This window comes from Thermobia domestica, chromosome 3 (genome assembly GCF_964235325.1).
Source record: "Thermobia domestica chromosome 3, izTheDome1.hap1.1, whole genome shotgun sequence".
Lineage (NCBI taxonomy): Eukaryota > Metazoa > Arthropoda > Insecta > Zygentoma > Lepismatidae > Thermobia > Thermobia domestica.
The window spans coordinates 310,853,314-310,869,055 of record NC_137456.1 but is presented as its reverse complement, the minus strand read 5'-3'; the positions used below and the strand labels follow the sequence as shown (position 1 = coordinate 310,869,055).

The 15,742-nt window shown below is 33.7% G+C and overlaps 1 protein-coding gene across 5 annotated transcripts in view; it reads left to right on the top strand.

Annotated features, from left to right (window-relative positions):
- The window catches only part of Trpgamma (Transient receptor potential cation channel gamma), a 1,754,629-nt gene that overhangs the window by 1,731,294 nt on the left and 7,593 nt on the right, over window positions 1-15,742 (top strand). For all 5 annotated transcript variants that reach the window (XM_081752586.1, XM_081752588.1, XM_081752585.1 and 2 more), the window contains 2 exons: window positions 515-698; window positions 14,309-15,600. In XM_081752586.1, coding sequence (XP_081608712.1) covers window positions 515-698; window positions 14,309-15,378 — 1,254 coding nt within the window. In that variant the 3' untranslated portion in view covers window positions 15,379-15,600. The remainder of the gene's footprint in view (window positions 1-514; window positions 699-14,308; window positions 15,601-15,742) is intronic.

Sequence of the window (15,742 nt, the reverse complement as noted above, 5' to 3'; positions counted from 1 at the left end):
CTTGAAAGAATGTAATAAATTGAATAATTAAGCTTAATGTCTGCTAGTTAACATTTAAGATCACCGGTAACGAGTAGCAATTTGTTTCCTTTAAGATGATGAGCTTTTGATAAACAATGTGAGTCGAATTACCTGATTTTCTTTTACTTTCATTACAAGTTGAAGATAAACGATTCCTTTTGTAGTAGCTGCACTATCCGGTATTTAAGATTTTTACCACAACAGTGATTCTTTTAAAAATATATATATATTTGTAGATGCTTTTACAAATTAAGTTGGTTAGCAAATTTGTCAGACACTTCTTTTCTTTGTAGTTTCTAAGAGTAGTAAATGCAGATTTGAATGTACCAAAACACTGAATTAAATCTCGATTAAATATAGAATACAGTATCCCAGGTGAGTATAATCTAATCTTAGGTTACTACGTTAACATAGCCTAGAAAAATATTGTTTCTACTACTACTTTTAGTTAAGCTGAAAGCAAATACGCCATCATATTTCATTTTGTTTACAGAGTATCATGCGTAACTTGGTGAGGCGATATGTAACAGTTGAACAACGCAAGGCGGAGAGCCAAGGTGTTACAGAAGATGATGTAAATGAAATCAAGCAGGATATTTCAGCCTTCCGTTGCGAACTTATAGAAATTCTAAAGAACTCAGGCATGAATACATCCACAGCTGCTGGAGTTGGTCAAGGTATCGTACTTTATTCTCTCTGTGTTTGTTTTCAGCTTGATTTCAGCTTTAACATTCTACAATTTGTCCCTTCCTTTTACAGTTTGATTTATATATATATATATATAGCTTCACAATATTTTCTTCCAAGTATAGATAAGCATTGTAATAACACAGCCATACACACAAAATAAATAAATAAATAAATAAATAAATAAAAGTTCTGTGCAAGGACCCCAGGGTATGGATTCGATGTATTTTGTTATACAGAATCCAAATTTCGAAACCCCAGGAAGATCGATCGTGTCAATTTTGTGCTAAGGGCGAAAAACTTGAGCGATTTTGGATGGGAAGGATACACGTAATATAGCTATGCAAAAAGCAAAAGTTCTGTACACCGGACCCCAGGGTATGGATTCGATGTATTTTGTTACACAGAATCCAAATTTCAAAACCCCAGATCTATTGATCATGTCAATTCCATTTTATGGGCGGAAAACTTGAACGATTTTGGATAGGGAGGATACACGTAACACAGCCATACACACACACAAAAAAAAAAAATTCTGTGCACTGGACCCCAGGATATGGATTCGATGTATTTTGTTACACAGAATCCAAATTTCAAAACCCCAGATCGATTGATCATGTCAATTCCATTTTATGGGCGGAAAACTTGAACGATTTTGGATAGGGAGGATACACGTAACACAGCCATACACACACAAAAAAAAAAAAAAATTCTGTGCACTGGACCCCAGGATATGGATTCGATGTATTTTGTTACACAGAATCCAAATTTCAAAACCCCAGATCTATTGATCATGTCAATTCCATTTTATGGGCGGAAAACTTGAACGATTTTGGATAGGGAGGATACACGTAACACAGCCATACACACACACAAAAAAGAAAAAAAATTCTGTGTACTGGACCCCAGGATATGGATTCGATGTATTTTGTTACACAGAATCCAAATTTCAAAACCCCAGATCGATTGATCATGTCAATTCCATTTTATGGGCGGAAAACTTGAACGATTTTGGATAGGGAGGATACACGTAACACAGCCATACACACACAAAAAAAAAAAAAATTCTGTGCACTGGACCCCAGGATATGGATTCGATGTATTTTGTTACACAGAATCCAAATTTCAAAACCCCAGATCTATTGATCATGTCAATTCCATTTTATGGGCGGAAAACTTGAACGATTTTGGATAGGGAGGATACACGTAACACAGCCATACACACACAAAAAAAAAAAAAAATCTGTGCACTGGACCCCAGGATATGGATTCGATGTATTTTGTTACACAGAATCCAAATTTCAAAACCCCAGATCGATTGATCATGTCAATTCCATTTTATGGGCGGAAAACTTGAACGATTTTGGATACGGAGGATACACGTAACACAGCCATACACACACAAAAAAAAATTCTGTGCACTGGAGCTCAGGATATGAATTCGATCTATTTTGTTACACAGAATCCAAATTTCGAAACCCCAGGAAGATCGACCTTGTCTTTTTTTTTTATGGGCGAGGAACTTGAGTGATTTTTGGTAAGGAAGAATGTACGTAACACAGCAATACAAAAAAAAAAAAAAAAAAGTTTTGTACATTGGTCCCCATGGTATGGAGTCGATGTATTTTGCTACACAGAATCCAAATTTTGAAATACTGGGACGACTGATCGTGTTAATTTCTTGTTATGGACGAAAATTTTGAGCGATTTTGGATAGTAAAGAGACACGTTTTTCGCCTATAAAACAAAATTGACACGGCAAATTGTCCTAGGGTTTCGAAATTTGGATTTTGTATAACAAAATACATCGAATCCATAACTTCTTTTTTTTTATATATATATATGGCTGTGTTACATGTATCTTCCCTATCCAAAATCGCTCAAGGTTTTTGCCCATAACAAAAAATTGAAACGATCAATCTTCTTGGGGTTTCAAAATTTGGATTCTGTGTGACAAAATACATCGAATCCATACCCTGGGGTCTGCTGCACAGAACTTTTGCTTTTTTCATAGTTGTATTACGTGTATATTTCCCATCCAAAATCGCTCAAGTTTTTCGCCCTTAGCACAAAATTGACACGATCGATCTTCTTAGGGTTTCGAAATTTGGATTCTGTGTAACAAAATACATCGAATCCATACCCCGGGGTCCGGTGCACAGAACTTTTGCTTTTTTCATAGTTCTATTACGTGTATCCTTCCCATCCAAAATCGCTCAAGTTTTTCGCTCTTAGCACAAAATTGACACGATCGATCTTCTTGGAGTTTCGAAATTTGGATTCTGTGTAACAAAATACATCGAATCCATACCATGGGGTCGTGTGCATAGTGCTTTTATTTTTTATTTTTTTATTTTTATTTTTATTTTTATTTTTACTTTTATTTTATTTTTATTTTTATTTTTATTTTATTTTTATTTTATTTTTATTTTAATTTTTATTTATTTTTTTTGTGTGTGTATGTGTGTATGGCTGCGTAATCCTTTTGGTACAAGAATTTTATGACAAGGACAAGTTAAATTTTGTTGAAGTATATAATAAATTTAGCTGTGACTATGAAACTAGTGTACACATATACCATTTCTGGTTAATGAAGTTTCTAGAAAATAATAGTATATACAAAAGTACTAATACATTTAGAGAAACATAATTTAATAAACTTTAAAGTGCTAATTTTAACTATCATTAAATCTGTGAAACATTATAATTATAAATAAAAGTAATTCTATCTATTACGATTTCACAGGTTTAAAAATTACCTATGAGAAACAACAGCGTAGAATTTTATTTATAACATTATATGTGACATTTTTTTCTCACAGGGTCTTAAAATATGTTTATAAGCGTTTGCTTGAAACGCAATAATATATTTCTCTAATTGCAGACAAGAATAAATAATTACTTCAGAGCAGTATAGTTTTACACTATCGACGTCCCAAATTGTCACTATATGAAATTACATCTCTTTAATATTCATTTAATAGAAATGAAAGATAAAAAATTAGAATTTTTGACATCTTATTATAAAACTAATAATAATGATGATGTATTGAATTCAGAGACCGGATTTAATTAGAATGATAACGAGAAATCAGTAATCTGCACATAGACTCTACTGGTCAGACTAGGTTATGATAAATTAATTCTTATTACTGATTCAACAGAATTCAAGTAACTTTAATTGAATATATGGAAATTTTGTAGAAAGAACATGCCAACACAAGGTTATGTGTGCGGAAATGTTAAAGCACCTGAAATTCCTTCTCCTCATTCTCAAATAAGAGTAAACATAAATAACATTGCTTACTTACAAATAGTAGGATGCAAACCACAGATTAGATGCTTCCTTATATATAGTAGGACGCAAACCACAGATTAGATGCTTACTTATATATAGTAGGACGCAAACCACAGATTAGATGCTTACTTATATATAGTAGGACGTAAACCACAGATTAGATGCTTACTTATATATAGTAGGACGCAAAACACAGATTAGAGGCTTGAAGGTTGCACTTTAACGATCACATTAGTCATGCACTAAATCCTTGATGATCCTTTTTTCGTCAAGCTCGTATCCAAGCGTCGTAACCTTGGAAACGAATCTTTTCTTCCTTTCCTCTGATGCTTGACGTGTTGCTGCTCCGGCGTGGATCAGGAAAGTACTCCTACTGCAGACGTCCTTTGTTCGTTTCTGGTCGTTGATGGTCTTTGAACCTCACTCCTCGGAGTTGTAGACTGAACGAACATCGGCTACTTAATTTTCTCAACTGTTAACATTCAATTATTTACGTATTTATTTGATTAATTTGTCCTCAAATAAGAAAACTCTCTTCCATCAGAAAATATTTACATTGGTACATTAGAGAAGACTTTGCAACAAATTTCATATATACCGTAGAAGGAATAGTAAATTAAGGGATACATAAATAGTAAAAGTGTTAGTTATCTTTAGTATCCACCACCATATATACAATTATTTGTTTACCACCTATATATTACGATAGAATTGTAAGTCTACAACGTGATATTAATAAAACTATTTTAAGTAATTAATAATACATAAAAACCTTTGTTTATTGAATTTTGTTTACATGTGGTTATATAAAGAAATTATTTGAAAAGAGGAAAACCTTCTAACGGATTTTATGATACAATTACAATAAAGTACTCTATATTCTATATTCCCATTAAAATATTTACCAAGAAATAAGAACCTTGTTTGTTAAAACTTCTTGACAGTGTTCCAAAACTATCTTTTTTTTCTAATGCTACGGAAAGCAATTTATTGTAAATTTGATTCCTATGTGTAAAGTCATATCGCATTCATATATATGCGAAGTGATAATTGTAAAGATAAATAGAGTTGGTAATTCTTTCTTTTAACTTTATCAAGTTGTTAGGTATTCTTTATGAGCAATTATACGAGGTGCATTCGCAAAGTAACATCCGATTGGTCACTATGCGTGAACTAGTTGGGGCAACGCTACCATCTTTGCACAGACGTGAGCGGTAGATCAGTCTGCATGTGGTAGAGTGAAGGTTGTCTGATCACTAGTTACATTAATCTTTATCGCTTTACCATCCCTGCGACTCCTGTACCTACTCGATGAAATCCACCAACCAGCGTCTAAAATGTGTACTGCAATAGAAAATTCCGCCAAGCTGCAGCAGTTATACGTTTTCTTACTGCAAAGTAATATTCGACAGAGCTATTGATCGGGAACTTTGTGCCATATATGGGCCAAGTGTGATGAGTGAATTAGTTGTTCGTGAATGGGTTCGTTCGTTTAAAAATGGATGAACGAACATTCATGACGAAGAGAGGAGTGGCAGGCCATCAGTGGTCACTGATGAATTCGTTCAGAAAATTGATGGAAAAGTTGATGAAAATCGACATTTCACAATCTCGGAGCTTTCCGATGAATTTCCACAAGTTCTGAGGAATTAAGGCTGATGCTGAGCTAAAAGATGCGGTCAGAGGCTGGCTCAAGGCACAGGCGGGAGATTTTTTATGCTGATGGAATTTCTAAGCTAGTGCAGAAATATAATAAGTGCTTGAATGTTTATGAAAATTATATTGAAAATAGAGCAAAGCAGTAGTTCTCAAATGTATATAATAAATTTTTCTATTTGCTTTGGTGTTTCTTTTTTAAACAATTGGAGGTTACTTTCCGAACGGTCCTCGTATTTTACTTACATATGTGAAAAAGAAGTATAGTTAATTTTCTTCATTAATATCAAAATTAAAAACCCTAAACACGTAACTAAATATTGATAGCTTATTGTGAAGATTGGTAATATCTATCCACTGGTAGAACACGTAAATATTATCCCATATTAAGCTGTAAATCTACGATCCATATTGTATCGTTGCTGAAAAAAAAGACTTTGAACTCCAGATAAAAAGCAACTTATTGCAGATGATTTACATAATTCGCACCCTTGCTACAAAAGTGTCACAACTCAAAAATTGTCGATTTTAAGTTATGTATATATTTGGATTTGTGAGCCTCTCCTCTATCCGGCAACATAAGAATAGTCGCTCCAGCTTTACTAGAAGCTGCGTGAGAGCGCTATAGTGCTGCCAAAATGTCTTGAACGGTAGCAAAAATGTGAACTAAAGCTCACACCCGCTTCACACCCACGCGTTGATCCAATAACGGGTTCAGTTGTTGCTATGTTCCTAAGCAAGAGAGGCTTAGCGAAAGAGAGTGGAATTCCTTCAGCCGATAGCTGCGCTTGGAATGGAAGACTAGGTGTCAAGTCAATGCGGTATATCTTTAGTTTCACTATTGAATAACATTGAAGTGAATGTATTACCAACACTTTCAAATGCGATTTTCTCAAAACTAACTTTTTTTGAGTTGTGTGGCACTTTTGTAGCAAACGTGCGTATATATTTTATTTGGCTTTATTATCTAATATGCTAAATAAACTTTTTTATGCATAAAATAAAGATACTATATACATATTCGGTTTAAATCATATGATGAATTTATCTGACTGGATAACTTTTTGTAAATATGATTTTCTAAACCAATTGTTCAACTTTGATCATTGTTTTATCAATTTTATTGTGGATTTATTTTTATTTCATTATCATTACTAGTGATAATGATAATGATTATCATTATCATTTTTACAATTACTAGGATTGTTCGAACTTTTTACTTTATTAGGCAATATTAATAACATCAGTTTACAGGACTATTTAGATATCCCTTTTATTTCGTACATTTTTCAACTTTTCAGAAACAATATATTACTTGTATTTAGCACCAGTTTTAATAATTTTAAAATTTGATTTGTTCATGTAAAAGTTTTCTTTCTACTTGGTGTTATATGTAAGTAACGTCCTGTTGAAAACAATAATAATAATAATAACTTTCTTTCAGTGATGCGAACAACTCATAGGCAAAATTATGGCATTTTGTTAAAATCATTATTGTTGTCAACTCAGCATGTTAAGAAGTTGATGTATTCAAATTACAAGCTTCAAGCTGATTTATAAAAGAAGATTAAAATCAAAAGAGCGAATTTCATAGCATACCATTTTCAGTGCTATACAAATTAAAGTTTCATTTAACTATAATTTAAAAGAATTAATTAACCTTGCTTAAATTTACACATCCACCAGGCAAAAGATCTTACAAGGTACATTCGCGAAGTGCCCCCTCGGGATTCGGGTAAAATTGATTCAAATGCAAAGTTCTCCGCGAACCAATGTGCATTGTACTAAATTCTAGCGACCCATACGGGTAATATGCATATTTATGGACCTTCATATATCTGGAATTCAATCATACACTACTATAACGCTTGGACTTAAAATTGATTTTAGTTTCTTTAGATATAACTGGATATGAATGTGGGCATATGCAAAACAAATTTTATCAAGTACTGGTTCTTTGACACATGTTACTCACCCCGGCCGCCATCTTGGGTTTGTCATATTGGATTCGACTTTTGTTTTTTCAAATGGGAATGACTGCAAGTGATACATCAAATTAATGTACAATTTTCTCGGAAATTCACTTTGATTTTAGTTTCTTTAGATGTAACTGAATATGAATGTGGGCATATGCAAAACAAATTTTATCAAGTACTGCTTCTTTGACACATGTTACTCACCCCGGCCGCCATCTTGGGTTTGTCATATTGGATTCGACTTTCGGTGTTTCAAATGGGAATGACTGCAAGTGATACATCAAATTAATGTACAATTTTCTCGGAAATTCACTAGTATTGTGAATTTTACCGTAGCTTGTACTGTTTGCAAGGTATTGCATGTTAAATACCTCCAGGCCCTTCGCGAGTAGACATTTCAGAGTAATATCAGTTACGCTTACGTTTATGATGTTGACAAATCAAAACAATTTCTAACCGGAAAAAATACTGTAGCTATGAACAAACTCTTTACAACATGTATTTGAGTGATGTTATTATTTCCAAGTTATACTATAGGAGGCGAAAAATTGTGGAACAAGATACACAAACTCATTCTCCTTATTTGGAACAAGGAAGAATTGCCACAAGAGTGGAAAAATTCAATCATTGTTCCAATTTACAAGAAAGGCGACAAAACTGACTGTAATAATTATCGAGGCATTTCTCTTCTGTCAACATCCTATAAAATCCTTTCAAATATTCTATTAGCAAGATTGACCCCATACGCAGATGAAATTATTGGATATTATCAGTGCGGATTTAGACGAAATCGATCAACTATCGATCAAATGTTTAGCATTCGCATTCGCCAAATACTCGAAAAGAAATGGAAATAGAATACCCAGGTACATCAACTATTTATTGATTTTAGAAAGGCTTACGACTCAGAAGAGAAACATTATACAACGTTCTTATAGAATTTGGAATACAGAAAGCTAATTAGATTAATTAAGATACGTTTAAATGAATCCCAAAGTAAAGTCCGGGTAGGAAAATTTTTGTCTACGAGCTTTCATGTCGAAAATGGCCTGAAACAAGGAGATGCGTTGTCGCCAATATTATTCAATTTTGTTCTGGAATACGCTTAAAGAAAATCAAAGATAGCAACCAGGGCCTAGAGTTGAACGGTATTTACGAGGTTATGGCATATGCTGATGATGCAAATTTAATAGAGGATGACAGGAGAACAATAGCAAGAAATGCAGAGATCTTATTAAACGCTTGCAGGGACATGGCTTTAGAAGTAAATGCAGAGAAAACTAAATACATGGACTTGCGTCGGGACCGTAATACGGCAAATTATGGATGCGTTAAAAAATATATACTTTTGATAAAGTGGTTACTTTCAAATATCTAGGATCAATATTAACAGACGAAAATCATATTCACGAAGAAATTAAATGTCGACTAAAAGCAGGGAATTTGTATTATTATTCAGTTCAAAATCTCTTGTCGTCGCGAATTTTGTCGAGGAATTTGAAGCTTAAAATATATGAAACGATAATCATGCCTGTTGTTCTGTATGGTTGCGAAACATGGTCGCTTACTCTGAGAGAAAAACATAGACTGAAAGTATTTGAGAACAAGATCCTGAGACGAATATTCGGACCCAAGAGGAACGGGAATGGGGAATGGTCGAAACTTCATAACGACGAACTACATAATTTATACGGTTTACCAAACATTGTTAGAGTCATCGAGTCTAGGAGGCTTATATGGGCAGGTCATGTAGCTAGGATGGAAGAAAGTAGAAACGCTTTCAAAGTCTTGACTGGAAGACCAATCGGAAAACGACCATTAGGAAGACCTAGGCGCAGATGGGAGGACAATATTAAAATGGATCTCGCAGAAATAGGAATACAAAGTAGAAACTGGATCCAGTTGGCTAAGGATAGAAATCAGTGGAGAGCTTTTGTGAACGCGGTATTGAACCTCCGCGTTCCATAAGTCATAGAGCTAGTTAGTTACTATAGCAAGGAAGTATTGTATTACGGTCAAAATGAGTAAGTAATCCAGATACGACCAAATTTGGGGGAAGCTCTACCATTTTCGTATTAACGTCTGTGTGTATCTGTATGTTCCGGATGTATGTTCAGATAATATTTCGCCAACGATAATCACATAAAAGATTACATATACACACGGGTCCCTGCTCAACTTTCCATTCGGTTCAGTATTCTTGAAGTGGCTGATATTTAATGTGCAATACCTTGCAAACGGTACAAGCTACGATAAAACTCACTACACCAATGAATTTCCGAGAAAAGTGTACATGAATTTGACGTGTCACTTGCACCTATTCCTTTTTGAAAAACCGAAAGTTGAATTCAATATGGCAGATTCAAGATGGTGACCGGGGTGAGTAACCTGTGTCAGAGAAGCAGTACTTGATCCAATTTGATTTGCATATGTCCACATTCATGTCCAGTTACATCTAAAGAAACTAAAATCAATTTTGTGTCCGAGCGTTATAGTAGTGTATGATTGAATTCCGGATATATGAAGGCCCATAAATATGCAAATTACCGGTATAGGCTGTTAAAATTAGTACAATACACATTGTGCAGCTGAGAACTTTGCATTTGAATCAATTTTACACGAATTCCGCGGGGACATTTCGCGAATGTACCTTCTTAGTCACTTTGTTGTTATATTTCTAGCATAAAAGATTAAGAAATATAGAAGATACATAACAATAAAATTAAGGTTGGCAGTTAGATCCCGTGTCATAAAGTTAAAACAGTTTAATCGATGTAACGAATGCTCTGTTATTTTTTTCGTAACAAATATTCATTTTAAATTGTAAGATTCTGTCACTCTTCTCAGTATTTCACATTTCGAATTTAATATAACCAATGTAGAACGATTCCTTATATTATAATTCAGTACTTTTATTCCCTATATTCGGTAAAGCAATATTCGGCACTATATTTGTTATTCAATGCCATTTGAATAATGGATTTATCAATAAATTTCCTTTTTTCCAATAGAGATTGAAGTCACCAATAAGTTAATCAATATTCATAGTCATGTAAATAGTAATCCTTTCCATTGTACAAGTTTTGCTTTTAACAGACTTAAGTCTGATTTAAACTACTCTCTGAGCAAAACAATTCGTTTATTGTGAAAAAAATATTAACGTGTAACAGTTTCGACAACTATCCACTTTGGCTTTGTGATAGTGTCTGATGAAGCCAAAGTGGATAGTTGGCGAAACTGTTACACGTTAATATTTTTTTCACAATAACCGTATTGTTTTCTCAGCGAGTAACAGTTTCGCCAACTATCCACTTTGGCTTTGTGATAGTGTCTGATGAAGCCAAAGTGGATAGTTGGCGAAACTGTTACACGTTAATATTTTTTTCACAATAACCGTATTGTTTTCTCAGCGAGTAACAGTTTCGCCAACTATCCACTTTGGCTTTGTGATAGTGTCTGATGAAGCCAAAGTGGATAGTTGGCGAAACTGTTACACGTTAATATTTTTTCACAATAAACGTATTGTTTTCTCAGCGAGTAACAGTTTCGCCAACTATCCACTTTGGCTTTGTGATAGTGTCTGATGAAGCCGAAGTGGATAGTTGTCGAAACTGTTACACGTTAATATTTTTTCACAATAAACGTATTGTTTTCTCAGCGAGTAACAGTTTCGCCAACTATCCACTTTGGCTTTGTGATAGTGTCTGATGAAGCCAAAGTGGATAGTTGGCGAAACTGTTACACGTTAATATTTTTTCACAATAAACGTATTGTTTTCTCAGCGAGTAGTTGAAATCAGATTTTAAGTAATCTTTTGTCGTTTTATAACATAGTAGCCTTATAAACCATTTTTTGTTCTTCTTCAATTTTGATTACAAGTGTACTAGATAAACTATTCCACACGACTGAACCAATTTCAAGTTTGGATCTAACAAGTTTTTTTATACATATACTTATAGGAATAACCATTTTAAAATCATGCCATTGATTAAATATAATAACAATAATAATCTTTGTAAAATTCTATTCAATTGAAGTGGAAAATTACAATTTAAACATCTTTGATTTTGTTGAATTTTTGGTACAATGAAGTTCTTCTTAGAAACAAGTAAATATATGACGTTTTCTACTCTATTTCATTCAACTGCAACATAAATTTATTTTCTATTTCACTCAGTAAAAACGTTTAAATAAAAGTGTGAAATTTTATATTCTATTTCACTTAACTGCATCAAAAAACATTTTTTTTTCTATTTTACCCAGTATCAAACATTTAAAGAAAAATATATGAAATTTTGTACTCTCTTTTACGCAACAATAACAAAATTTCTTAACTCCATTTCGCTCACAATAAACATCTAATAAAAATGAAATTTCCTTTTCAATTTCACTCTACTGCAACAAAAATTTACTCTTTCTCTAGAAAGAAAAAAAAAGGAAAAGGAAAACAGTAAAAACTCTGAGTTGCAATTTACTATTTGGTATTTTCGAAGTTTTTCATCAACCTCTTAAACAGAAGAGAAAATATTCCGTTCTCATTAAAAAGATGCTTGTAAGTCGTACCGTTACGTACCGCCAGAAAAGAAACATATACAGGGTGTGTCAAAAATAAGTGATATAAGCCAATATTTCGCGAACTATACATCAAATAAGAAAAATGTTAAGAGTCAATATACAATACAGAGGGGCCTAAAATATGAGTCAAATGCGAGGTTCCCCGCTCCCCACTTCGGGGGGAGGGGGTGTATGTAAAATTTTCGAATGAGAACATAGGTCGAGTAATACCTCGTTCGAAAGAGCTTGGAAAATTGAACAATTTTTGTGGGAAACAATTTTTGATATGGGGCGCCGTTTTCAAGATGGCCCCTCCAAAATGATCCTGTATCAGATAAAATTTCCAGTACTTACTTATAAATCAAAAACGGTTGAGTAGAAAAAGATGAAACAAAAAAAGAAAGAAAAAGTAAAAAACATAGGCAACGTGGAATGGTGTTGCGGTGTCCCCAGGAACCAACTTGAAAATTTCAAATGGGAATATAGGTCGAATAGATAGATCGTGGAAAACCAATCAGCTTAGTACAAAATTTGTTTTGGTTTCGGGCTAACCGATTTCAAAATGGCCGCCTCTTTTGGAAGAATTGATAAAATGAGAATTTTAATGAAAACTCATTGGCCTGGAATCGAACCAAAGATCTCCCACGCTGGAGGTGAACAATCTGCCACTGAACCATCATACATTTAATAAAAGCAGAGAAATCTCAGAAAAACACGTATGAATACACTAAATAATGTCATGGTCTATTAAAACATCAATAACGAAAACAGTTTATTTTTTATGGTAAAAAAGATTAGTGAACAAAGAAGTAATTTTTCATCATCTTGAAGAAAACTGATTACAATGACATTATTACAATGAATTAAAATGATATTGTTTTCTTTATTATACTCCAAAATGAAGTGGGATTGACTTTTTTGACTTACCAGAACAGAGTTACTTACCTTTTGACCCAAATCATCTCATTGATACTGGGTAATATTTAAATGTATACAATATACCGTTGTAGAATTGCTTTTCATAAACCTTTTGAAACGACAAATTTCAAATATAAGTATTAGGTATTCAGTACGTAAGAAAATATTTCTGATAAGACATAATAATTTGAATTTTATTTACTTTCAGCAATTAAATATTTTTCAAAAATCTAGTAAGGGTTGTATCATTTCTTCAAACAAATCACTGTACAAATTTGTTGTTTGTAAATATCAAAATGTAATTGCTTGAATTATAGTTTTAATGGTGGAAAAGTAATGATAAATGTTGAACTGTTATCTTAAACACATTTTTAAAACTGTCTTTAATCAAGTTCCTGTTGAAAGTTGACATTTCTTTGGCATTGCCTATAACAAAAAACTTGTAATTCTTTTTGTTTAATCTATTTACAGAATTCTAAAGCTATGTGTAGTAAAGAAGTTTATTTTAAATACTCTGTATTTACTGCTCGTTTATATAAAGTGTGATATATTTACAACTACTTTTATATAAAGTTTGGTATATTTACAGCTCTTCTTATATAAAGTTTGGTATATTTACAGCTCTTTTTATATAAAGTTTGGTATATTTACAGCTCCTTTTATATAAAGTTTGATATATATTTACAGCTTCTTTTATACAACGTTTGGTATATTTACAATACTTTTTATATAAAGTTTGGTATATTTACAGCTCCTTTTATATAAAGTTTGATATATTTAAAGCTTCTTTTATACAACGTTTGGTATATTTACAATACTTTTTATATAAAGTTTTGTATTTACAGCTTCTTTTATATAAAATTTGGTTTATTTACAACCCTTTTTATAAGGTTTTGTTTATTTACAGCTTCTTTTATATAAAGTTTGGTACGATAAAAAAAAGTCTTCTCGTATAAAGGTGATACAATACATCTATGTTATTCAAAAGTAAGATTAGTTTATTTTTCGTATTACTATTACACATACACTTTCATTTGTTTATTGTTTTGCAAATATACTGTACGTTTAAGGAGATATTGAGAAGGAAGTAAAAATAAAGATATTTTTTTGAAGTTTTGACCCACATTTTATAAAGAATGCTTAGATATACAATTCTAGGATGTTTTTGAAAGCTAATTTTGCAACTTTATCTTTCCAGGATCCGGTGGTAAGAAGAACCGTCAAAAGGAGCGAAGGTTAATGAAAGGCTTCAACATTGCTCCTCCGCAAGGTTCATCTCAATTCCAGCCAACAGCAGCGGCGGTGGCAGCCGTAGAGCTTATTGCTAGTCTTGATGGGACAAATGGAGGGAAAAAATCTCCTGGAACTCGTCTGGCAAGGCTTGCGCGTTTCACTGGACAGAAGCGTGATTCTTCCAAGAAACGATGGGGCACCATCATCGAAGCAGCAAAATCAGGACGAGTAAAGAAACTTATCAGCCGAAGTAGATCCGAAGACTCAATGTGTAGCAATAGTAGTCGTAATAGTCCCCCATTGGATGTTGATAACGATTCTTCCCCAAGTGACTCCAACCAGAGCATTCCTAGTGAAGCAGGTGGTTCGGTGCAAAGTGGTATTAGTGGACCTTTCGCGGCTCTCGGCGGGCTCCGATTTGGCCGCAGCCTAAAGAAAAAGGACAGTAAGTTCACCAGAACTAGAAACCCCATTCCACTTAATCCTATAAAGCTTCGCTTATCGTCAGACAGACGTCAAAATTCAGCAGATGGTGATTCCGGTTTGGGGAGTGGTAGCCTTAAGTCTGGGGGCTCTAAGAAGCTCAAACGAACAGCAAGTGTCCCAGTGAGAACGGATAATGTAAAGACTACGACAGTTCCTGAGGTTTCGACAAAACCCAGAAAATCAATTCCACGAGAACAATCTCAAGAACAAACACCACCACCTCCTCCACACCCTGTACCAGCAACAATCGCCAGTACCACAACTACAACACCAGAAAACGTAGCTGCAACGACAGGATCTTCACAGCAAGTACCACCCGCTGCAACTTCTCCGAGTAGTGGTGAAAGTTCCGCTTACGTGCTACCCAGTTCGTCTCGCGATCCATTACTTGCAACACCATCTGTACCTGCTTCAACATCAACGTCACAAGAACAACAACAACAACAAGAACAAGAACCTCACAAATCGAAAAATGGCTCTGCCGTTATTCCTAATTTGCCTGGGATTCAACCCGTTGGTGGCCACCAAATGTCAGCTGGGTGGCTCTGATCATCGCCCTTCTTATTGGTTCTTTTTTTCATTTAAAAGTAACCCCCATAGATAACTGTGATGCAGTTCCAACAAACCAAGAAAAAGTGAGAATAAGATAAAGGTTGTGTTTAACATTCTTTGTTTGAGTCGTTAGGTCAACCACAGGAAGTAGATGTGAAGCAAGCAACACAAGAAGAATGGGGGAATATGGAGATGCTTAACCAATGAGCTGAGTTCCAGGTAAGGTATGATTATCTAGAGTACACAAAATGAAATGTTTTAGATTTTTCTATGATAGGTCTTTGGCTATATCAGATATTTAATAAATAAATAATTCTTTTCTGACCAGAGTATATACTTATATCTTAAAATATTAAAATTA